Source organism: Cottoperca gobio, chromosome 10 (assembly GCF_900634415.1).
Source record: "Cottoperca gobio chromosome 10, fCotGob3.1, whole genome shotgun sequence".
Lineage (NCBI taxonomy): Eukaryota > Metazoa > Chordata > Actinopteri > Perciformes > Bovichtidae > Cottoperca > Cottoperca gobio.
Genome location: NC_041364.1, coordinates 3,960,193 through 3,985,473, shown reverse-complemented (window position 1 = coordinate 3,985,473; position 25,281 = coordinate 3,960,193). Strand labels below are relative to the sequence as shown.

Here is a 25,281-nt window from a genome sequence, read left to right as displayed (position 1 = left end):
ACTTCTAGACGCCCTCGCAGCAGCAGAGGAAGGCCTGTACTTATGTTACAGTCAAAGGTGACTTCCTCTTCCACTAACAAGGAAGCGGCGAAGGCTGGTTAGCATATTGTGTTAAAATGCAAATATCCGGCCCTCATTCAGAGGTCAAGCTGTTAAGACAATTTGAAGATGACATGACCCACATTAATGTCAAAACCACGCGTTGGACTAAATGTCATGATGTATAACATGCCGGAGGATTGCCTCTTTGTTCACTGGATACAGTTCAGAGATCATTACCTGGAACATTAAAGGCTCAACACTTACAGCACAGATGCAATACGGCAGCGCACCAATTTCACTTTGAATCCACGTGCAACAACGTTGGATCAGGGAGCCATAGCTTCAGATTTGTCTCTTTTATGGACTGTTTCCTTCTTCTTTCTGCAGATCTTGGAGGTGAACGGGCAGAACTTTGAGAATGTCCAGCTCAACAAAGCCAACGAGATCCTGAAGAACAACACCCACTTGTCCATAACTGTGAAAACAAATCTTCTAGGTAAAGTGTCATCGTGCTCATGAGACCTTGTTAGGATTGTGAACAATACAACACAAAGCAATACATTTAGCATACAGCATTATCAAGTCACACTGGTGCACACATGTGTCGCAAGTGCACATTGCTTTGTTTTAAGACGTCCTCCTCCCTCCTCTTTGTACAGTTTTTAAAGATCTGCTAACCAGGCCAGAACAAGACCATGATTTGGACGGCGAGGAGGAACACGACAGAAAGAACGGTGCACCCCACCTTCCAAAGATCGGAGACATCAAGAAGGCCAGCCGCTACTCCATCCCCGACCTGGCGGTGGACGTGGAGCAGGTGATAGGCCTGGAGAAGGTCAGCAAGAAAGCAAAGTCCAACTCGGTGGGAGGACGCAACAAGCTGAAGAAGATCTTCGACAAGACGCTCACCAGCATCCTGCCTCCTAAACCATACAAGTAATAAGACTTAATACCACGTGCATGGTCACTTTTATCAAGAAAACAAGTGCACCTTATTGTAAAGCTGCACGAGAAAGCTTTAATGGAGGTAAACGTTGCAGATTTAACATTTTAGCACCCCATAATCATTTTTTGATGGCGTCAGTAAAACTGCACACAGCTGCTCCTTCACCAAACCAGCAGGTCTGTGATTGTTTTATAAAGATGCTAAAAGCCTGAGAGAGAGAGAGAGAGAGAGAGAGAGAGAGAGAGAGATCCTCTGTTGTGTACAGAGAGGAAGCTCTGATCCACAAGTCCCCAGCTGATTGTGACTCATCGTTTGTCTTTACTCGAATAGTTTTATTGTTTCCTGACGTTGACAATGTAAACTACTACTTTTTTACTAGATGTATTGGAGGTACTGACACGAACTCAGGCCACAGCTGAACATGACAGAAACATTGATCATACTGAGAGTTTGTAAAGTTTAGTTTTTATCTCATTCAGTTTGTTGTAATCCTCTCGCACCAGGTTCAGCTCTCAGATTAATATTTCTGTTCACTTACCCAAATATGAGCAATAGCCACAGAACACATCCCCCAACATTAGGTGTCAACTGTGTGTGTATCTCCCCCACAGCACAGCTTCCAGCACTGATACCGCCCCCTGCCTTTTGTTGACAGAACTGCGCTCTCACCCCTCCCCTGCGCTCCCTCTTGTTTCCATAGTGACGTTTGCGTGGGCCAATCGCAGGACGACAGCATCGTGGGGATGAAGCAGTCCAAACAGATCGCTCCAGCTCTGCCCGTCAGTGGAAACCTCTCGTCGTCCAATCCGGACCTGCTGCAGACTCACCACCGCATCCTGGACTTCAACAACCAGCCTGGTGCGTGTTAAACTGCCGCTGTGCGGATGTAACGAGACACTGGGCACGTCTGTAGCAACAAATCACCTTTTATTTCCTTTTCTTTAAACAGACGACATCATCAAAAGAGTCGCTTTTGATCATAACAAACTGTTTGTTAATTGCTGTTTATGAGGTCAAACATGAAGTTAATTGAGATGTTTGAAGATGAAATCACCAGATATAAATGTCTGTTGTTTTGGGGGGGGTTATTAACACCATATGGATCAAAGTACCTTATCATATTGATGCTAATCTGTTGATCCTCATTGCTATGAAGAAGTCCTGCTCACTGGCCACAATGCGCTGATGCAACCAGAGACGTTGCAGCGATCGCCACTGACAGAAATGTGCTCTCTTATATCTCTATCTTCATTAATCCATCACATGTTGCTTTGTGTTCTTCCAGTCCCCGTCACACTGAGTGAGTATCTGCTCTCCCCGTGATCCTGCGTCTCCGGCACAGTCACGTCTTTGTCTCTCTGTCAGACTCACAGACGTTAATCAACCGCTGTACTTTAGTTTGGACACGTAACATAAACTCAGTTCATCCGCATTCATGCTTGTGAACGCTAATTGAGTAAACAGCGCACATTTAGGAGATTGTGGGTCACGTGATCGGTGGGGTTGTGTTTCTGATCAAACTGATTAATTTGTGGCAAAGATGGACGGCCGGTTTGTTTCTGATCCAAATTCTGGGAAGATGGAGCGCCTCTTTACAAATCTTGGGAAACGAATCATTGCCGTTTCTTAACGAGCTCATACCTCCCAGTAAAAACAATGATCAGTGAGCATTTATCCTCATTATGTCTTCTTGTCATCCCCAGATTTGTCAGACCAGGTATTACGAGTGTTCAAGGCGGACCAGCAGTCTCGATACATCATGATCGGGAAGGACACGACGGCTAAGGAGGTGGTGGCCCAGGCTATCAGGGAGTTCGCCCTGACCGCAGCAGCAGAAGCTTATTCACTGTGTGAAGTGTCCGTCACACCAGAGGGCGTCATCAAACAGAGGCGGTTACCAGACCAGCTGTCTAAACTAGCCGACAGGATTCAACTGAGCGGCAGGTAATTACATCTTAGACTGGATGGGATGCACTCTTATACAACATCTGTCCTTAAGAGCCCATCCTGGTTAATTAAAGGTCAATTACAAATAAATGACAGCTGCGATTCACAATCATTTTATTATTAATTCATCATTTACGCTATCAAATGTCAGAAATGCAAATGACATTTTTCAAGAAGACAAGGTGAGGGCTGTAGATTGCTTTGTTTTAACACTTTCAGAATGAAATTAATCTGTTATTGAAATAGTTATTATTCAGTGAATTGGCTCGATCTCTATTAAAACGAACCACGTGTTCTCTCCTGTCATCAGATACTACCTGAAGAGCAACATGGAGACGGAGACGTTGTGCTCCGATGACGACGCTCAGGATCTCCTGCGAGAGGGCCAGATCTCTCTGTTACAGCTCAGCACGGTGGAGGTGGCCACGCAGCTCTCCATGCGGGCCTTTGAGCTCTTCTGTGCCATCGAGCCCACCGAGTACATCGACGACCTCTACAAGCTGCGCTCCAAGACGGGCTCGGCCAGCCTGAAGCGCTTCGAGGAGGCCATCAACCACGAGACCTTCTGGGTGGCCACGGAGGTGACGCGGGAACCCAACCAGCTGAAACGCATGAAGAACGTCAAGCACTTCATCAAGATCGCCCTGCACTGTCGCGAGTGCAAGAACTTCAACTCCATGTTCGCCATCATCAGGTGAGGATACTGTGTAGTGACTTCATATGTTGGATTATGTTTTATATATCTTCAGTATTAGCTGAATTTAGACAGATGAAGCTTAAACTGGGACCGTTTTCCCCTGCTCATGCTTATGATGCCCCCTCCCCCTGACAGCGGTCTGAACCTGGCTCCAGTCTCCAGACTGAGGGGAACTTGGGAGAAGCTCCCCAGCAAGTACGAGAAGCTGTTCGGGGACCTGCAGGATCTCTTCGACCCCTCGCGAAATATGGCCAAGTACAGGAATGTCCTCAACAATCAGAACCTCCAGCCGCCGATCATCCCCCTGTTCCCCGTCATCAAGAAGGACCTCACCTTCCTCCATGAAGGTAGAGGACATGACATCCACCTTAAGACACACAATGTCTTAGTTTCATAGTCTCATAGCCATATGATAAAATATAATAAGGTTTATTTGTTTACTTTCACTCTGTATAAGTGTTGGCTATACTGCCCTGAGGTTTTGAAGTTAGTTAACCAAAGAAAGACGCGTTTAATATCGTCATTTGTGCCCTTTCATTGGAATATTTCACCCTAAAATCTTTGGCTTAGACCCGACATAATGCCAAAAAATATGTTTCGACTGCACTGTGACAAAGTGAAAACTGAATAAACTTTTCCATTTCAACTAATAACCTAAAATAAAATGTATCTATAATTTAATATATGTGATTTAAAGGTCGTCAAACCTCATTGATGTAAATGATACTATGTATAGGCTGTAATGGTAGATGTGGCTACTCCTCTAAGATCGGCTAACTACCTTTTTACCTTACAAAGTAAGTTAACATTTCAGACCATGAACATAGTCTTTTCCATTTCACAAAGCGTTCTTGTATTGACGTTCGCCGTCTGGCTTGACTGCAAACTTTACATTACACCTTGGGTAACCTTTCTTCCTCCCCTCACTTCTCAGGCAACGACTCTAAAGTGGACGGCCTGGTGAACTTTGAGAAGCTGAGGATGATCGCCAAAGAAATCCGGCATGTTGGTCGCATGGCCTCCGTCAACATGGACCCGGCCCTCATGTTCCGGACGAGGTAAAAGAACGTCTCTCAAACGAAGCCAGATTTCATATTAAAAAGGATCCGTCACCCTCGCTGTAGGACTTGTCAGCACTGCACTGACTAACCAAACTCTGTGGGGTTAGCCGGTTCACATAGATGCACCACGCTTTTCTTTCAAGCAGCTGTTTCCCCGATACACATTGTTGGCATAAAATGTGCACAGTGCTCCTGTGAAAGTGTGTCTTTGTCTAATGATGTGACTTCTTAGTGGTGTTACCATTTGGTTTCCTCTCTCCTGACTTTCACGTGGGTCTTTGGTGAAATTTGCTTCTCTCTTGGTGATCTTGGTGGTCTTTCCTGTCCTAAGCTTTGTCTCTTTCTCTCTCTATTCATACACCCTTTGCCCTCCATGCTTCTCTGTTCATGGCACCCGCCCTCTAGGAAGAAGAAATGGAGAAGTTTAGGGTAAGTTTTAGTGACCCTACAACCTTTTGCCCTCCCTGCACCACGGTCCCTTTTGCGTGCTTCTTTTCTTCTTCTCTGAAACCTTGTTTCCATTAACCAGTTTGAGTTGAAGCCTCGCACTAACTCCGCCCGGCGCTAACCAAAAGGGCTTTGAATGAAACAAAGGTCACGTGATGCTAACATTCAGTCGCTGGACTGTTTATCATTCAACATGCAAACGTAGCATTAAAGCAGGTGATTGGAAAACAAACACGAGGAAATGAATATTATTGCTGTTGAATTCCAGCCTTAGATTAGCACACGTGACCTTTGACCTGTTGTTTCACCTAACAATATGCATGCAGCTTCAGTTTCAAAGTGTTTTTGACATTTTATCTGCATATGAAAACTCCAAACAGACATATTCTGGATCTAAAGTGTTTTCTATCATCATGCTTTACATTCTTGTGGTCGAACGGGACATCACTGAGACATGCGATGGGAAACATGTGGGCAGAACATTGCGTTCACTAAAGGAAAACGTTTTCTGGTAATTATGAATTCTGTGTCTCGTTATTATGACTTAGCCTCTTGTAATTATGAGAAAGCCATCTTGGAATTACAAGATCTGTATCTCGTAATTGTGAGAGTTTTCTTGTAATTATGAGATCTTAATCTCGGGAATATGAGGTGCGAAGTTGTAATTACAAGATACAAGAAATGTTGAGTTAAGTACACATGAGAACATTTATTTTTTATTTTTTAAACTATCCATATGAGAAACCCAAACATTTCTACATTCAGCTGAACAAACCTGACTTCTCTTACACTTGACGTCTGTTGTTTTGTTTACTATTTTTAATGAGACCATGTGCAAGTGAAGCTTTTACTACCACTACTACTACGAGCTCTGACTCAAGCCACAGAAATGTAAACTATGACCGTGCTACACTAGCAGAACTCCCCCTTTCTACTCCCCTGTTGTTTGACTACAGCCATCATCCCTCACCCCCCTCTGCTGTCTGGAATGACTGGAATGTTTTGGAGTTGAGAGAAATACTTAAAGCGGCTCTCTGCATGTCCACGTTTAAACTCCAGGCTCCCTGTGTAGCCCTTTAGTATTACCTGTACAATTCAATATAGGCTCATTTACAGACCTAAGCAATATATTAATAAGTATTTCTCCATTCTTTCTATTTGTTTTTGTGCGTCTCTGTCTGCCTGCACATCTACGTTCCTCTCTGTGTATATGTGCATGTGTCTCTGTGGGTGTCTATGCGTGCGGCCAGGTCCCTAAGCCAGGGTAGTGCCAATGCGGCGGTGCTCGACGTCACCCAGACAGGCGGGCACAAGAAGAGGGTGCGACGCAGCTCCTTCCTGAACGCCAAAAAGCTTTACGAGGACGCGCAGATGGCCAGGAAGGTCAAACAGTACCTGTCCAACCTCAGCCTGGAGACGAACGAGGAGAGTCTGCAGACGCTGTCGATGCAGTGCGAACCCTCCATCAGCACATGTGAGTTTGTGACACACACAAATACATAACAGATGAAAAACAGGAATAACCCATAATGTCTCATCTCCCTGCAGAGCAATCCTTTCAAGATTATAATTAGAGTTAAACATTGAGTTCTTGATTTGGTTTAATTGCATATTTCTCTGGAGACACATACAAGTTCCCAGGATCCACAGCAGACTCAGACAGGGTGGGCCCGCTGGAGTAACAAGACACTCAGTCTTTCTTTAAGACTCATTGGCAGTGAATAAAAATGACTTAATCACTGGACCAGTTTCCGGTCGTCAATGCCAACTTGACTTGCTGCTAATGCATTGACAGAGAGAACAAGTGGTCAAAGAGACGCTCACAGCTTTAACTATTAATCAACTTCACATTCCTTCGTTCTCCTTTTTACGTTCACATTTGAAGATTAAAGCCAAAAAGTCCACATGTAACTTTGTAATGGAGATTTGCTGTTTCTCACCCTACTCAGTGCCCAAGAATGCCGGTGGGAAACGGCCGGACACCTCCCCGGTCGTGTCCAGAGCTGCCAGCCAGCAGAGGGGCCAGTTGGCCAAAGGAAACCAGGCCCTGCAGGTCCCGGCCGTGGCCCTTTACCCATCCCGAAAGAAAGTGCCAGTCAAGGATCTGCCGCCTTTTGGTAAGAATAAGATGAAGCTTTATGTAGATTTGATTCAAATGTTGTCCTACAACCGGTACTTGTAGGAAGCCGTATACATGTTTTATATGTTAACTTTCATTGTAGATGAAACGTTATATTTCAGAAATGTATTTGTTAAGAGAGATGTATAAATTAATTGGTGCTCTTATTATATTTTATTGTGAGGGACTTGTCACATCACATTCAGGATAACATGTCCTTACTTTTAATCATAGTGGTTACAATTAACACCAAGAAGATCTACATTATTACAGTTTATAGTGAAACGGTGTTCTGCATCGAGTGAATGCATCTCCTGCTCACTCGTCCTTCTTCGTGCCACCATTGCCCTGTTCTCTCTTCCTCATCCTGTTACTTGCTGAGCCAGCCTTTCCCAGCTTCTTTATGACAGTGCTGCCCCCTACAGGATGTCTGACAACAAGCAAATACAACAAACAAACAAAAAAATCCCACACTATGTAGTTTAGCATTCCCCTTCGGCGGGGAATGGCAGTGTTCCTCATGCTAACTCTGCTCATCTTCTTGTAAATGTCCACAGGCACCAGCTCTCCTCAGTCTCTAAAGAAGATCCTGTCTCTGTCAGAGGAGGGGAACGAAAGGCACCGGAGGCAGCCAGAGGACACTGTGTCCAACGCCTCCTCCCAGCTCTCCTCCCCTCCCACCTCCCCCCAGAGCTCACCCAAGAAGGGTAAGGCAATAATCCCTCCCTCCCTCCCACACCATCTCCAGGCTCCTTCCTTCTGTCACCATGTGCCACAAATGCCACCTGGTGGCTGCCAGCGTGCATTACACTATGTTACACATATTCTGTTGGTTACTACTGTAGTATTCATCCTTTCACTAGCAGGCCACAGAGTCCCCCAAGCTTCATGGTAAAGTTATTACGTAATCCTGACAACCAAACTGAAAACATAACCTCTCTGACGGAGATCATAAGAACATATTAGATACACAGAAGTTCCATCAATACAAATGCAACTGGCTCCGACTGTAGAAGCTGCTGGACGTGATGGTGTGAGGACAGACACACCTCTGTTGTCTTTGCAGACCTGGTGCTTAGATTAACGTGTCATGTAACGTCATGTACTCCTGTGTGCTCCACATCTTTATAGTAAAAGCTTCCGAAAAATATTAATTTAGACATTCTCTTTCTTCTTCAGGCTCAACAGTGTAGTCAGGATTCAGGAGGTTATCGCGGTGATTTACGCTGATGGTGTTTGGGGACTATGACCGGCACGCTATCCAACTCTATAGCTGAGCTACAGCGCATGCCTCAATGACAGTCGGTCCTGACGCGTGTCACTAATCATAACCAGTGATCTCTTTATATTCCCCAGACTTTATTATGCAAGTCCCAGTCCCTTCATGCCTTTTCTTTACACTCTTCAGAGCTGTGTTGAAACCTCCAAACTGCTGTTTCAGCTCGAATCTGACGCACTTATCCCCAAAGAGCTGGTTGTCTTACTGGGGAATGGCACTCTACAATTACACTGAGTGAGATAAGATATGTGACTTACAGATGATTTATGATGAGGATTGAAAGAAGTTGATCCACCGTAAGTTATTTGATGTGTGGAGCTTTGTGTAGGAATGTGGCTGAGGCCCATGTTGGGGCTTATTATGCTTTTCACAAGACGTGAAAGATTTAAAGTGAAACAATAGGACTGAGGTACTTGTGCTAAGTTTAACATTTGTATCAATTCCTTTCCTCTATAGGTGAACATTTCTTCTTCTCTCCTCCAGGTTACAACAGGATGGGAGACGCCTACTCGGACTCCGGTCACAGTGAGATCTCCTCTCGCTCCAGCCTCGTCAGTAACTCCTCTTTCGACATGGCCCAGGATGAGAGGAGACTCCGTCACTCCGGGGGAGTCGGGGATTCAAACATCGGGGGACAGCGGCTGGAGCGAAGAGCCGCCACTGACCCCGACCAGTACAGCCTAGGGTGGGAACTCGAGAAGTTCATTTTGTTCTGTTTCATTTATCTGACCTTCAAACTTGAGTCATTTCTCTTTATTTTTGATCTCTTCATAGGTCGTACTCTTCGATGCAGGACTGTCGGGGCATCTACACCGGCTGCCCCACAGTGCTCTCCTCACCCAGTTCAGAGGAGCTGACTCAGGATCAGGGCGATCGTGTTTCCCTCGATGCTGCAGACAGCGGCCGCGGCTCCTGGACTTCCTGCTCTTCTGGCTCCCACGACAACATCCAGACCATGCAGCAGGGGCGCAGCTGGGAGACTCTGGCCTTTGGAGGAGGTGGAGGCGGAGGCGGCCTCGGAGGGCTCCCTCCCGGCGGACCGGAGGCCTTGTTAGGGGGGCACGCCGCACTGTGGGCAGCCCAGGCCAGGGGCAGCTGGGCGTCCGCCAGCTCCTCCTCATCCTCAGCTGCGTACTGGGGAGAGGACTCTGAGGGAGACACGGGCACCATTAAGAGGAGAGGAGGGAAGGACGTGAACGCCGACGCAGAAACAAGTAGCATCACTTCCACCGGGTCAGAGGAGGCCAAGCAGCTCGGCCGGCCCTCCCCATCACCCATCACCGCCGGGGGTAAAGGCCTACTCTGTGAGTGACGGCTCTTCACAGTCTGATTGGTCAAGTTGTTATAGAAACTTTAGTTGTATAGTTCAGGTAAACTAGTGAAACACTGAATCTCCCATAAAACCACCACTTGTAAGAGATGTAACAGGGTTAAAGGGTTAAAGGGTTGCTCATGGGGGGTGTTATGTACGGTCTAAACCTGCTGACTTCTGGTAACTACTGTCCCTGAAAGACATTAGATAGTAATCTAAAGGTTTTACCTTCTACGTGTCTTCATCATCTTCATCACCATTTCTTTTGTGTCCCTCCAGCGCGGAAAGAAAGCCGTTATCGCGATCCTCCCCCGACTCCCCCCGGCTACACCGCCCTCACCATCTCCGACCTCGCTGAAGGGCAGCACCCGGCCCCGTCTGTTCCCACGTCCACGGCGACCCACACAGGCCGCCGGCCGCCAGACTACACCACGGCTCTGCAGCGCTCGCGCATGGTCACCCAGTCGCCCGACTCCCACCAGGCCCACCAGGGGGCCAAACAGCGGGCGGGCGGCCTCCACCGCACACGCTCACCGGCCGAGGAGCAAGAGGCTCAGGAGGAAGAGGAGGGTGAGTCCTTGTCTTCCAAACTAATCGCTCTGAGGAAGCCAAAGCCAGTGGCTCAGCACACACCTGAGACTCCCAGACCATGAGAGTGTGTGTACGGGGTTAACAGGCAGGGCCCCTCTCCCCAAGGCAGGTAAAAACTAATTTATCAGGTTGCCCCCCCCCCCCCCTCCACTCCAATGAACCTGCATGTGAACAGGGAACACACACTTGGACTGAGACTGACCATTCCTTCACACAAACCTCCCACAGCACCAGTAGTATCGGTCCCACTCCAAATTACAATTCTCCGTCAATGTTCCCGATGACAAACTGAAATTTAGTATTTATGATCAGGGAATTGTGCATCTGGAGTGGGACCCTCACCTTTTAACCCACAATGTGTCATCATGCATGAGTCATACTGGTTGGACCAGAAACTCACCACCTCTCTGCCACCACACATTCTGCTCTGCTCTCTCACCGTCACACACACTGTGCCGAGTAGCATCCATCCGCAGGCACAGTGCTGTTAGATCCTCTCACCCATGCACTCAAACTCAATGCCTGAAAACATGCACCTCCATCCTCCTGCACCAGCACGCACCTGACTCGCCTATAGTGACCCCGGATGATTCTGCATCATTGTAAGAGAAGTTTTTTATCCACATAGTAGTTTTTTTAAATCTTTTAAATCAGCTCTGAAGTGTGAAAATGAGTTTTTAGAACCATTAGTTTCCACATTATTAAACAATAATAAACAAAAGGCTATTTTTCATCTGTTGTGCTTTGATAGACAGATGTTACACACTAAAAATAGCACGTAAAAATGTCATTCTATCGTATAATTAATGAATTGATTTGAAAAAAACACAAGTTTTTGGAATATGTTTCTACCTCCAGGCGGCCATTGTTTTCTGTTCAAATCAAAACGCGTTTGTAAAAAGTTACAACACGACTACTAAGGGAACGTGCATTTCGTAAAAAGGTAATAAAAGTTTGGCTGTTTCTCACCGTGGCTCTGACCCCCAATGTCCACTGGGATGCAGCTGTGTTGTGTAGGTGATGGAGCCACGGGTCATGTGACCCTCACACACCTCTTGTGATCATGTGCTCGCAGCAATGCATTTCATTTGTTACTGACTCTGTCGTGACATAAACTTATCTGTAAGGATGTAAGAAAGAGAGATGAAGGAAGGAAGACGGAGAGAAACTGAAACTTCCTGCTGCGAACATGTACAAGAAGTAGAGATACAGACATTATACAGCCACAAAACATCCATCACCCGCTGTAATGAGCCAACATGTTTGGAAAACACAACACAATATTGAAAATGAGCTAAAGAACACAATGACACGCAGGCATCCAGTGGACATCCAGGGTAATACATCTGATATCTTTTATATAAAACAGTGTCACCATGAGAAGATGAAGGACGTATCAAATTGACAAAGTGTCGTTTGTCACCGTGGAGTTGATGGCAGACCTGTACGAAGGCGGGTTTTCATTGTAACTCGGCTGCAGCTGCTCTTCTTAGTTTTCAGCTTTCACTGAAGAAAACACTTAGAAAAGCAAAAGGTTTATACACAACATGTCCACATTCAATGTAACCCTTCACTGTCTTCTCCTTCCACAGAGGATGAACAGGTGTCGGCGGTCTGAGGGACGACAGTGGACGTCCTTTTGCAGTAAATTGAAGTCCCCCCTGGTTTGGGGGCAGGATTTAAGAGACTGACAGACGGACAGACCAATGGACTCATCATCAGTTACGTATGTGCCTGCCTCCTCCACTTGGCTCTCCCTCCTGATTGGTGGACTCCTCTGCTCGTCTCCCTCCCCTGCCTTAAAGCATCATAGGGGGTTGAATGACCCTGCATGCAAAAAAATACTGTGAAGAAGAGATGGAGAGAAGGTCAAAGACGATGACACAATGCCTGGCACTTTGGAAAAAAGAGACTAGAGTAACCTGACTGGTGCCGGAGGGGGGGGGGGTCGATCTGCCCACATACACACAAAACCACATAGAGCCCGGCCCCCACCCAGTGACAAACCCCCACCTGTTAACACAACAGCATCCTGACGTGTTGAGCTTCATCTGCACTTTCTCATTTTCTACTTTCTGAAAAACGGAACAAATACAAACAGAACGAGGACGAAGAGAAGCTACGGGCGACTTTACTCTCTTCAACTTCCCCCTAGATTTCATTTCTTTCTTTCGTTTTGTTATTTTCTCTGACTGATTGCTCTTGGAGGTGGGGGGGGGGCTGAAAAAAAAGAGAGAGAGACCAAGTCGGCCCATTTCTCTGCCTGGACTGAAACATCCCGTCTGTTTTGAACATCCAGTATTATCACACGTGAAAGCTTCTCAAGTGTTGGTTCAAATCAGAGCGAGGAGGAGAGCCTAGTAGGGAGAACCAACATGCACAGTGTACTGACATCCCTACATGCACACACACACACACACACACACACACAAAGTACATTTTACGTACCAGTACAAACACAATTCATTTCTATAAAAAAAAAATAGCACTTTCAGCACAATCCTAGATGTTACCCGACATTTGGCCTGGACACCAGGGTATGAGTGAACCATATCTTCCTGTCGTCCCACCTCGGAGCTCCTCTGGTTATATCGAAGTCTTTTCTTCACACTGTCGCTTGCTGTTACATCGAGAGGGAAATGTTTTGTTACTGGCCTGTGGGTGATATCAAAAAAAAAAGCACAGAGGTGATTGACAACACACTGAAAACTGACTGTTAGTCGAGCTAACTAAAGCTGCAGGAGAGAAGATTTAATCCTGGAGGTTTCTCCCGCTGCTGGCAGGAAAGCGTTTGAGTCAAAGTACAAAGCGTGAGCAGTAAGCGAGCGCTCACTGGCGTTAAGTGGCCTCTCGTTCCTTTATTCTGGCGTGAAGGGATCACAGACCAACATCAGCATATTTCAGAAGCTGCCAACGTGTAAATTGTGAGTGTACCTCTTAACTATCTACCTTTTTACAAACAATCTTGTACAGAGTCTTATAATACACATGTTTCCCTTCAAGGTAAAAGTATACACAAATTCAGATTGGGCTTTTTTTTTTTCTTTTCTCTAACCTCAACATAAAGCCACATTTTGTGAATGTCCAAAGCGCCTTACGATGCCATGATTGCATACATTTCTTTGCATGGTTGTTCCCATCACAAATCACCTTGTTTCAGGAGCCGTCTTGAATCGAGCAATAGTGGAGTGAAATGCCTTATTCAAGATACTTCCCCAAGACTTTTCTTTTTTTATGTTAAGACTCAGTACAAGATGAAGTCGAGCATTTCCTTTGTGTTCGCGTGGCTTCGGACGGCGTCAGACGGCTTCAGACTTGCCGTGTAGAAGTTTTTGTCTACACGCAGAGCGACCCTGCACCTCTCCCTCGGCTGCCGTGCTCACAGATTCATCCTCAGAAGCTCCTCTCGCCTGTTACGGACATCAGCTCACTGGACGCTGTAGGTAAATCGCAAACTCCTGCATTCAGTTTTCCACCATATCTTGCCATCAATGGAAGCGACTGAAGATTTTACTTTTCCTTTTTTCTTTGACTCCGGTGGGGAAGTTGACATATGAAGAAAACCTTTTCAAGGCTGCCAATCAGAACGATTTAGAAATCCAATTGTGAAAAGTGACTTTGTGTTTTCTTCTATCGCTGAGTCGCACTGATCACATTGATCAGTCTTGGAAACTACAGACTGACAAAAAGATGAATGAGTGCAGTGTTTTCCACTGTGGTCTGTGACTATACACTAATGATTTCCTGGGTTTCTTTTTGTTATTGTATTTTTTTTTTTTTTGTAATGGCTGCAGATAGATTGTTAATAATTTGTTTGTAATACAGTGGTGACATGCATCATTCACTTTCATTGAACTCTGAAGATAATGTGCATATTAGCGGGCCCGAGTCCTATTTCTAAAAACAAAAAGTTGCACAAAAATGTACAAGCGTAAAGATAAGTGTAGTAGGTAGAACTGCTACTCCGTTTGATGTGTGATGTCAGTGAGAAATGTACATTTAGCTGGTGATGACCTTCTTTTCTTCATTCTTTCTTGTACTACTTTGACCTGTATGTCTTTTAAAAAGACAATTGGTGGAGTATGTATCAGTTGTTTTTGTATTTTTAATACAATAATTGTAAATATTGGTTATATTTTTGTTCAAATGTACTATGTTTATGCCTCAACATCCAGTTTATATGAAGCTGGGAATCAATAAATACTGCATAAAGAATCAACACATAGTTTTAAATGCACTTATTCATTTCTTCTGCATTTCGATGTCTTTCTTTTTCCGATTTAGTTTTTTTTCCTTCAGGGGATTTTTCCCCAGATACCGTCTAGTGTTTGCACAAGTCATGGAAGCAACTTGAAAAGTGTAACTCTCATACTTTTCTATCTGACCGCAGTGTGTCAGAATTAATAAAAAAGAGATATTGAAGTCTCCCCTTGCTTTTATTTACTTGTTTGGTATTGTCTTGTTATCCAGAGCTGTGAGAATAGTGCATCCCAACTCTCATTTATTTTGTTTCTCACGTTAGATGTTTCATTTTAATAAAAGTGCAGACCTCCGGCAAGGCCAATGGTGCATTCACGTGCTCCTTGAATGGTCGAACTTTCCGAATTCGGAAGTCGTTCTTCCGTCCGTTCATGAGATTTTAATTGTTATATGGAAACAATATGGACGCTACGGAGATTTTGTGCGTTTCCAAGTTTGTATCTGACCTAAAGGAGCGTTCAATTGCATTTTCCCAGTAAGAAGTTGGCTTTATTCAATTATTCTGACACTACTTGAATGCAACATGAGCAATGGTAACAAAAGGGAAAAATAATGCGTGTTTCTGTTCCGTGATTCAGATCCTGCTTCACACTTCCACCAAGTTTCATAACAATCGGGCCAGTAGTGTTTCCTTAATCCTGATGACAAACAGAACAAGTAATAAGATTCAATATCTCCAACTCTCTGTGCACCACATACCATAACAAGAAGAAAAGATTTCCATGGGAGAGTCATTTGGAGGTACATGCTGCTCCTGCATAAAACATTTAATGTGTCCCTCATTTGTTACTGTAATTGCTGAGATTTACTTATTATTTTTAATAAATTATATAAAATAAAATAAAAGGAAGATTAATTTTCTATGAATAAAACATAACAGGAAAATGTCCTTTCATACCATTAGATTAAAAAAAAAGTAATTCAAAATGACAAAGGAGTCACTCCTGGCAACAAAAGTAGGCAGGCTGAGATAATAAAATGATTAAGGAGCTTTATGCTTTTGTTAGATTGTTATATCTTAAATCTGTGCACCACATAGATGATGAGTAGTATGGAGCTTTGAATAAAATGTTGGGAAATATTCATTCACACCACAAGAGTGCGCTGTTTCTCTGCAAATAATAACCCGCATCTGAACTACTTCAATGACGTGCACATTATTTTATCCAAAGATGTTCATTATAATGTGTCCATATTGTTTGTATTTGTCTGCGGTTGCTCTAAACATACAAAACACCTCTTGTGTGATTTCCATTTTTTTTTTTTTTTTTTAAAGAGTAGGCTCTTTATAAACTCTCCACAAGAAACCCAACTTCTTATTAAAACTGTTAATATTATCCATAAAGTTTCCTGTTCATCAGAGTGTGGCTGAAGATGGGAAATGTACGAGCAGTTTGACATTCGGACTAGTTTGTTATGGTGGTAGACACCATATCATCGCTCCTGCGCCTCATGAATAATGCAGGATATATGGTCCTGGTTGCCTCCATCACAGAGCCGAGGGCCCCAATTTGTCACACTCTCCAAAAAATGATACACACAGTGACCATGAAAAATGGAGAGCTGCCCTCAAACACACAAACACAAACTTTCAGTCTGGTAACTAAGGGTAAATCTCTGTTTCACTGTCTCCATTCTCTCACATACACAGAGAGAGAAACACAAGAGCATTTGGAAGATGCAGGAAATATGAGCCAATATTCAGTATTTTTCTAAATGTGTCCATGTCAAAAACGCCAAAACAGCTACAGGGAAGTTGGTGTGGCATTATTGCATTGTGTTAATTTCATTAGTTTGGATATCTTTAAAGGGGAAGAAGAGAAACCTCTGCAGCAGCATTCAGGTTGTGGGACTGTAACTGTTTGATTTGGGCCAGACGTTTTACTGAAGGCTTGCAGATCCATGTGTGATGTCTGCCATGTGTTGTGTTCTAGAAGAAAATTAACATATTTTCTTTATTGTGTCTCTTCTTAGAAAGGGAGAGGTGACAAAATGTTCTCACTTTAACAGGTGTTGTGATCCCTGGACAGTAAAAAGGACAGTTCAAGGGTTCAAATTAAAATCAGTATTTGTCAAACATGCTTTCATTCACCAGGAAACTCACTTGTTTTGAATTTCCTCCATTCAGACAGAAACTTGGGGTTTGATTATAATGGGCTGCATAGCGTTGCTTTCTCATTATTCACGAGGTGTCAACACTGAAAGTGAATTTAAAATAGCTTTATATTTTAGTTTTTCTAATTTCCCCTCAAACAAATGGAGGTACAGCCCTAACGCTGACAAATCATGTTTTCATTGAGATAAAGTATCTGAAGAAAAAATATTCTCACTGCAGTCGCCTGCATTAGAAAGATAAGTGTGACTGACACGAGGATGGATGTGGAACCAAAACAACAACAAAAATACCCAAAGCACAGGCACCGCATGAAATCAGAGCGGAAACACTGCTGTAATCTGTGTCCGACAGTAAAGCCACCCCCTGATCACAGTTAGAGGCGATGTGTTTACCACTCACTTGGCTCTGCAAGTGTGCTGCGCCCTCAGAGGCACCAGGGGGCACTCTTCACTACGCAATGCCGCCAGATGGACCTGTCCACTCTTTCCCTTGGCATTGGGCCTTATCAAGGAGTAGCAGGCAGCCAATGGTCCTCTGTAGATAGCCAGCTGGTTATGTGTGTGAAGGCCGGTCCCAGAGTTGTCGACCGTGTTCAATCGAGGCAGCCGTGGGTCATATTATGGGACTGTCTGGATTCTTTTCATGGTAAATTGGATGAAGGCAGCAGCACTAGAGCTGAGGCGAGTGGAGATGTCACAGCGTTCACCGGCCTGTGTCTGGATTCAACAGGGCTGCACAAGCCCGGGCAGACAATTCAGTTAAAAGCTGTCAGAGGCGAAGTATAGTGAGGAAAAAGAAAGATGCATAAAAGCTGTATGCTCCTCTGCACAGGTGCTTTCCTTTGCAATTTGCTGTGGTAAATGTAAGCGAAGGTTTGGAGGTGGTAGGGCTGGGCGATATGACGATGCAGCATATATTATAGTCACAATTATTTTTAAAAATGTCTTATTGTAAATATTTTTCTATATTTTTCAATATTGTTTTTATCGCGATATAAGCTAAGCCTATATTTATTTATTTATTTTCTATTTCACTTAAAACTGTAACATTTGGTCATTTGTAACATGGTCTCACCTTCAGCTCTTCCAGGGAGACCGGGAAGAGCTGAAGTGCGTGCAGGGGGAGCTCAAGGTTCAACTGAGAGAGGCAAAGGAGGAATATACAAGGAAAGTAGAGCAGAAGCTGTGGGACAACAACATGAGGGAGGAATGGGACGGCATGAAAACCATCACAGGCTGCAAGAAGAAGGGCAGCAACACAACAGAAGGGGATGCTGTGAGAGCAAACCAGCTCAACCTGCTCTACAACAGGTTCGATAGCCCAGCTGTTGCAGCCAGGACCTGCCCACCCAGCACCTCCTTACACACCCTGCCCTCACCTCCCCCAACACCGACACCCAGGCTTCCTCCAGGGACTTTGCAACCCCCCTCCCCCCCCCACCATCACCAAAGATCAGGTGAGCTGAAGAGACTGCGTCCCAGTAAAGCAGCTGGCCCAGACGGAGTGTGTCCAAGGATGCTAAAGGCTTGTTCTGCTGAACTCGAGGAGCCCCTTCAGTGTATGTTCAACCTGAGCTTGCAGCTGGGGAGGGTCCCAGTTCTCTGGAAGACTTCATGTCTCATCAATGTCCCCAAAAAGAAACACCCTAGGGAACCAGATGACTTCCGGCCGGTTGCACCGACTTCACACATGATGAAGACCATGTAGCGGCTGTTGCTCCATCACCGGTGTCCATCGAGGGGGTCGACGTGGAGGTGGTCCATCTATCCATCTATCTATCCATCCATCCATCCATCCATCCATCCATCCATCCATCCATCCATCCATCCATCCATCCATATATCCATCTATCCATCTATCCATCTATCCATCCATCCATCTATCCATCTATCCATCATTTTGCACTAAAGTTCTTAAAATTAGAACATACTCTTCATTTCTCAAGTATCACATTCACACAGGTGTATAAAAAAAACATGGTTATTTCTGGTCTTCTGTTTTATTGTGAATTTTTGTATATCATGTTGTTAATGTTGTATTTTAATGTGTTGGGGTTTTGTATGACTTCCACCACCTTGGCCAGGTCTCTCTTGTAGAAGAGATTGATGATCTCAATGGGACTTCCTGGTAAAATAAAGGTAACAAATAATTACATAAGGAAATATAGACGTGTATGTATATATTTAATTATCAGAAAACATGCTTTATCACAATATAAATTGTATTTATTGTATGTATTTTCTATATCGGTCATATCGCCCAGCCTCCCCTGTGGAGAGCAGCTTAGATATCATTTTTGTTTTGATTGAGAAAAATGTTCAACATTCAATATGGTTCATGGATTGATGATGTTTTAGCCTGTAATGTGATATCATCAGGAAGTTCTTACTGCAGGTGTTTACCCTGCATTATTACATTTTATTATTCTCTCAAAGATTTTATATCAAATTGAAAACAATTTCTTCAATATAGCTATCTTTATAAATGTCAATACGAGGTAATATCATGACAAATGTTCCTCAATTGGATAAAAGCCCATTTCTTCACACAGTAGAGATGCATTCCTCTGTCGGTGCTTCCAATAACAAACTTCCAACAACAAATTTCCAGTCGCCTTGTAAAAACCCGACATTTTGAGCGACAACAATGTATATCTTATGACACTTAAAAAATCAATACAACAAATCGGCCCAACACCTGCAGTATTTTTTAGATAAGCCTCTCAAAAGTATTCCGCTCCGGCTCTTGACTCCCAACTGGTCGATTGGCAGATAGTGAAGTCTTCCTCCGACGTAGCACCTGCAAATGTGGAAGAGATAAGAATAAACTGGGAACAAAACCAGCCACGCAGTTCCATCTGTCTCAGGACTCTTGGTCGTCTCTTTATTTCTGCTTCTATAATATATGATAATGTCATTGTTTATACTCGTACGCAGTAGAGATGTGTTGTCTATCCACATCCATCTATCTATCCTTTCAACAGAAGCCCTCCCACTGCTCGCAGTGTCTTTCACCCTCGTCCCATAAATAAATCTGTGCCTTCCTGCTCCCTGTTGCCTCTGAGTAGTGACTCGCTTGAACCTGTCGTCTCATGCAGTAATGACTCTCTTGCCATTCATGGTGCTCGCAGAAGATCACAGAGCTGGAAAAACATCCTCTCAGCATCTGCTTTAGAGTAGAATAAAGGTCTGGGATTAAAGATCAGAGCATTCAATGTTCACATATACTCTGCATCAGTGCTTTTCACCGTTTTTCTCCTAAGTTGTATACACATTAGGTCCATTTGATTTGATTTGGCTTCAGGGACGTGCATCTGAAAAGATTTTGGTTGTTAGATATGATTAAGACCAGAACTCTATAGATCTATAGACTACAGTGGTGGAAGTGAAACCTATGATCAGAATAGTCACTCGTATGACTCTTATGCACATTGTGCTCTCTTCTATAATTAATTAAACAGTGAAAAAAAGTCCCATTTTTCTGAGGACCACCTGGAACTCCCTCAAGGACCCCTGGGTTTCCCTGTACCTCTGGTTGAGAACCGAACAGAGAACATAAAGAGATCTGATAGAACAGCAGCAGCAACAACAATAACACTTGGACACACTCTGGCTGGGGTTGTTTAATCTGTGCTAAAACCAAATTATAAAAATGTGTTTTTCTAGGTGTTATGTAGGCCGAGCATACTATTTCTTAACTGAGCCAGGCTAGCTGTTATGCTAAGCTAAGCTAACCGGATGCTGGTGGTAGCTTTGTATTTATTGTACGGACATGATAGTGGAATCTAACCTTCTGTGAAAAGCAGCTCTAATGTCTGTATTTTGAGATGTGGGACTTATTATAAGCACTTACAGATTGGGAGTCTTTTGAAGGTGGAATCAGAAATAAATTCATTTTTGACGTTGGATTAACTGGAGTAGCCACAGTGACATCACATTACAATATGCAGATCTAACTATGTTCAGTCATATTGGTGTGCATTCACAAAAATATAAAAGCAAAAGCTTTACATTCAGTCAAAATATGTCATTCTGGAAACATACATGTAATAGACAGGGATGTGTAGGAAGCATGAAACTCAGTAAGTGACTCATTCCCGTGTGCGTTTTCACTTGCTGTGTTCTGCTCCTTTTCATCGACCCTGAAGGATCCCATTTGATCACTATCCAAGCTGGAAATATAGCTGACAGCCATGCTTTGAGATGCTTTGAATTCAAAATGTTCTTTTAAGGGAACAACCACCCATGGACTCAATTACAAACCTGACTTACAATAAGCTAGTTGGCATGCAGAGGAAAGCCCTCCATTTAATTTCAACTACATTAGCTGAGTGTGTTAGCATGTGATTAAAGGTCTCAACCTACTGAGGGGAGACGTTTGAAAAAACAAAATAATAGTTAAGGCAGTTTATTATAAAGTAACAAGCCATACTTTACTACTGAGCACAGTGCACTGAGTTATGATAATGTTCTATATGCTTTAGCATTTTTCTTAAATATATGACTATCACAATAGTTCTCAGGGATCATTGTAGAAAATGTCAGAAGTAAAACTGTTAATGTCGTAATATACGATTTCCCCATGGGGATCATTAAAGTTCCAATAATCGTCTCCTAGAATGTGACTGCAGTGTAAGCAAAGACATTTAATGTAGTATTAACTTCAGTTATAATCCATAGTTGTCATGTCTCGTCGAGTTTGTTGAAGTTTTCTGTCTGTCATGTCACTTCCTGTTTTATTTTGTGCCTACCTCTTCTTTCTCAATCCAGATCCCTTTACTTCCTGTCTTTGTGTGTTTTCCCGCCATAGTCAGCGTCTGCCCCGCCCCTGATTGTTTCCACCTGTTCTCACCTCACCTCTTGTATAAACAGTCCTGTCTCCCCTTGTCTTGTGCCAGTTCATCTGGTTATATTGTGTGCAAGTATCAGCATATCAAGAAGTATTATTTGTTTGAAAAGTTTGTGTTTGATTATGCAGTAAAGAAGAAAAGTATGGGAGCTCATATATGTATATAACGTACTGCAGAAAACACATTTAACACTAAAATATTTAAACTTTGCAATTTGCCTTAAATAATACTGGAGAATATTACATCATGTGGAAGAGGTTAACTTTGTGATAAACAAATTTTTATTTAATGGCAGCTCGATACAGTCATGTTATGCAGCGATGACGTTTACTTCAAAGTCTGCTGGTAATGGCATACTAAATCATTAATTAAGTAGGCAGTATGCAGTACATTGGAATGCCACCTCAAACACACAAACACAACCTTTCAGTCTGGTAACTAAGGGTAAATCTCTGTTTCACTGTCTCCATTCTCTCACATACACAGAGAGAGAAACACAAGAGCATTTGGAAGATGCAGGAAATATGTACCAATATTTAGTATTTTTGTAAATGTGTCCATGTCAAAAATGCCAAAACAGCTACAGGGGAGCTGTTGTTGCCTCTAGCATTGTATTCATTTCATTAGTTTGGATATCTTTAAAGGGGAAGAAGAGAAACCTCTGCAGCAGCATTCAGGTTGTGGGACTGTAACAGCTGTTTGATTTAGGCCAGACGTTTTTTGCAGATCCATGTGTGATGTCTGCCATGTGTTGTGTTATAGAAGAAAATGAACATATTACGTTTAGCTTGAGTTTACTTCAAAGTCTGCTGGTAATGGCATACTAAATCGTTAATTAAGTAGGCAGTATGCAGTACAGATTGAGTATGTAGTATGCAGTACATTGGAATGCCCATACATTCTAATGCCACACATGATAATGCCACACATGATAATGCCACACATTGGAATGCCCATACATTCTAATGCCACACATGATAATGCCACACATTGGAATACCACACATTGGAATGCCACACATGATAATGCCACACATTGGAATACCACACATTGGAATGCCACACATGATCATCCCAACCTCTTCACACTCGGCTGCGAACCGATCCAGTGACTGTTGAAGGTCACAGACCGATGATGCCATAAGGACCACATCATCTGCAAAGAGCAGTGATGAGATCCTCAGGTCCCCGAACTGCAACCCCTCTCCTCCACGACTATGCCTCGATATCCTATCCATGAAAATCACGAACAGGATTGGTGATAAAGCGCAGCCCTGGCGGAGGCCAACATTCACTGGAAACGAGTCCGACGTACTGCCAAGTATCCGGACACAACTCTCGCTTTGGGCGTACAGGGATTGGATGGCCCTCAAAAGTGACCCCCTCACCCCATACTCCCGCAGCACCTCCCACAGTATCACCCGGGGGATCCGGTCATACACCTTCTCCAGATCCACAAAACACATGTAGACCGGATGGGCGTACTCCCAGACCCCCTCCAGGATCCTTGCGAGAGTAAAGAGTTGGTCCGTTGTTCCACGACCAGGACGGAATCCGCATTGTTTCTCTTCAATCAGAGGTTCGACTACCGGCCGAACCCTCCTTTCCAGTACCTTGGAGTAGACTTTACCAGTGAGGCTGAGAAGTGTGATACCCCTGTAGTTGGCACACACTCTCTGGTCCCCCTTTTTAAATAGGGGAACCACCACCCCGGTCTGCCAACCCCTAGGCACTGTCCCAGATTTCCACGCAATGTTGACGAGGCGTGTCAACCAAGACAGCGCCTCAACACCCAAAGCCTTCAGCATTTCTGAACGGATCTCATCAACCCCTGCGGCTTTGCCACTGTGGAGTTGTTTGACTACCTCAGTGACTTCCATCAGGGAAATTGACGATGATCCCCCATCAGCTTCCAGCTCTGCCTCTACCATAGAGGGGGTGTTAGTCGGATTCAGGAGTTCCTCAAAGTGCTCCTTCCACCGGCCGATAACCTTCTCAGTCAAAGTCAGCAGGGTCCCACCCTTGCTGTACACAGCTTGGATGGTTCCTCGCTTCCCCCTCCTGAGGTGCCGGATGGTTTTCCAGAAGCACCTTGGTGCCGACCGAAAGTCCTTCTACATAGCTTCTCCGAACTTCTCCCACACCCGCTGCTTTGCCTCTGACACGGCAGAAGCTGCCGCCCTTCTAGTCCTTTGATACCCTGCAACTGTTTCCGGAGTCTTCCCAGATAACATAACCCGGAAGGACTCCTTCTTCAGTCGGACGGCTTCCCTGACCACCGGGGTCCACCACGGTGTTCGAGGGTTACCGCCCCTTGAGGCACCTAAGACCTTGAGACCACAGCTCATCACCGCAGCTTCAGCAATAGAGGTTTTGAACATCGCCCACTCAGGTTCAATGCCCCCAACCTCCACAGGGATGTCTGAAAAGCTCCGCCGGAGTTGTGAGTTAAAAATCCTCAGGACAGGGGCTTCCTCCAGACGTTCCCAGTTCACCCGCACTACCCGTTTGGGTTTACCAGGTCTGTCCAGAGTCTTCCCCCACCCCTTGATCCAACTCACCACCAGATGGTGATCAGTCGACAGCTCTGCCCCTCTCTTCACCCGAGTGTCCAAAACATGCGGCCTCAGATCAGATGATACGATTACAAAATCGATCATTGACCTTTGGCCTAGGGTGACCATGACTAGCACAGAAGTCCAACAACAAACAACCGTTCGGGTTTAGATCAGGGAGGCCCTTCCTCCCAATCACGCCTCTCCAGGTGTCTCCATCGTTTCCCACGTGTGCGTTGAAGTCTCCCAGCAAGACTACGGAGTCCCCTACTGGAGCCCCCTGCAGGGCTCCATTCAGGGTCTCCAAGAAGGCCGAATACTCCGAACTGCGGTTTGGGGCATAGGCACAAACAACAGTCAGAGTTCCCCCCCCCATAACCCGAAGGCGTAGGGAGGCGACCCTCTTGTCCACCGGGGTAAACTCCAACGTAGCGGCGCTCAGCCGGGGGCTAGTGAGTATTCCCCCCCGGCCCGACGCCTCACACCTTGGGCAACTCCGGAGAAGAATAGAGTCCAACCCCTATCCAGGAGTACGGTTCCAGAGCCAAGACTGTGCGTGGAGGTAAGCCCCACCAGATCCAACTGGTAGCGATCCACCTCCCGCACTAGTTCCGGCTCCTTCCCCCACAGAGAGGTGACGTTCCACGTGACGTTCCACGCCAGCCTCTGCTGCCCGGGTCTGGTCCGTCGAGGTCCCTGACCATCACTACCACCCGTGTGACAGTGCACCCGACCTCAGCGGTTTTTCCCATGAGTGGTGGGCCCACAGGATGGATGGATGGGAGGCACCATGTAGCTTCTTCGGGCTGTGCCCGACCGGGCTCCGTGGCAAACCCGGCCACCAGGCGCTCGCTGTCGGGCCCTCCCTCTGGGCCTGGCTCCAAACGGGGGCCCCGGGCTTCCTCCGGGCAGGGTCTCTCCTTTCCTTTCCCTTTTTTTCATGAAGTCGTTTTTGAACCATTCTTAGTCTGGCCCCTCGCCTGAGACCAATTTGCCTTGGGAGACCCTACCAGGAGCACTAGGCTCCAGACAACACAGCTCTCAGGTTCATAGGGATACAC

At 44.9% G+C, this 25,281-nt stretch overlaps 2 protein-coding genes across 6 annotated transcripts in view; both read left to right on the top strand.

Annotated features, from left to right (window-relative positions):
* The window catches only part of rapgef2b (Rap guanine nucleotide exchange factor 2b), a 32,011-nt gene extending 17,145 nt beyond the window's left edge, over positions 1-14,866 (top strand). The window contains exons 10-24 of one of the 3 annotated variants that reach the window (XM_029442324.1): positions 430-538; positions 702-978; positions 1,689-1,846; positions 2,692-2,932; positions 3,246-3,629; positions 3,768-3,979; positions 4,567-4,690; positions 5,099-5,122; positions 6,391-6,614; positions 7,090-7,257; positions 7,817-7,966; positions 9,022-9,223; positions 9,313-9,842; positions 10,130-10,420; positions 12,034-14,866. In XM_029442324.1, coding sequence (XP_029298184.1) covers positions 430-538; positions 702-978; positions 1,689-1,846; positions 2,692-2,932; positions 3,246-3,629; positions 3,768-3,979; positions 4,567-4,690; positions 5,099-5,122; positions 6,391-6,614; positions 7,090-7,257; positions 7,817-7,966; positions 9,022-9,223; positions 9,313-9,842; positions 10,130-10,420; positions 12,034-12,059 — 3,120 coding nt within the window. In that variant the 3' untranslated portion in view covers positions 12,060-14,866. Of the gene's footprint in view, positions 1-429; positions 539-701; positions 979-1,688; positions 1,847-2,691; positions 2,933-3,245; positions 3,630-3,767; positions 3,980-4,566; positions 4,691-5,098; positions 5,123-6,390; positions 6,615-7,089; positions 7,258-7,816; positions 7,967-9,021; positions 9,224-9,312; positions 9,843-10,129; positions 10,551-12,033 lie in introns of all 3 variants that reach the window. The other 2 variants (XM_029442323.1, XM_029442322.1) reach the window with 2 other exon arrangements.
* A 2,496-nt stretch (positions 14,867-17,362) lies between these two features.
* LOC115014824 (uncharacterized) lies at positions 17,363-18,624 on the top strand. 3 transcript variants are annotated; one of them, XM_029441903.1, is made up of 2 exons: positions 17,363-17,462; positions 17,898-18,624. In XM_029441903.1, the coding sequence occupies exons 1-2, from the start codon at positions 17,460-17,462 to the stop codon at positions 18,522-18,524; spliced, it is 630 nt and encodes a 209-aa protein (XP_029297763.1). In that variant the 5' UTR covers positions 17,363-17,459; the 3' UTR covers positions 18,525-18,624. The 3 variants fall into 3 exon arrangements, with proteins under 3 accessions (XP_029297763.1, XP_029297765.1, XP_029297764.1); XM_029441905.1 differs by having other exon boundaries at positions 17,414-17,648; XM_029441904.1 differs by having other exon boundaries at positions 17,414-17,679.
* Positions 18,625-25,281: the final 6,657 nt, after the last annotated feature.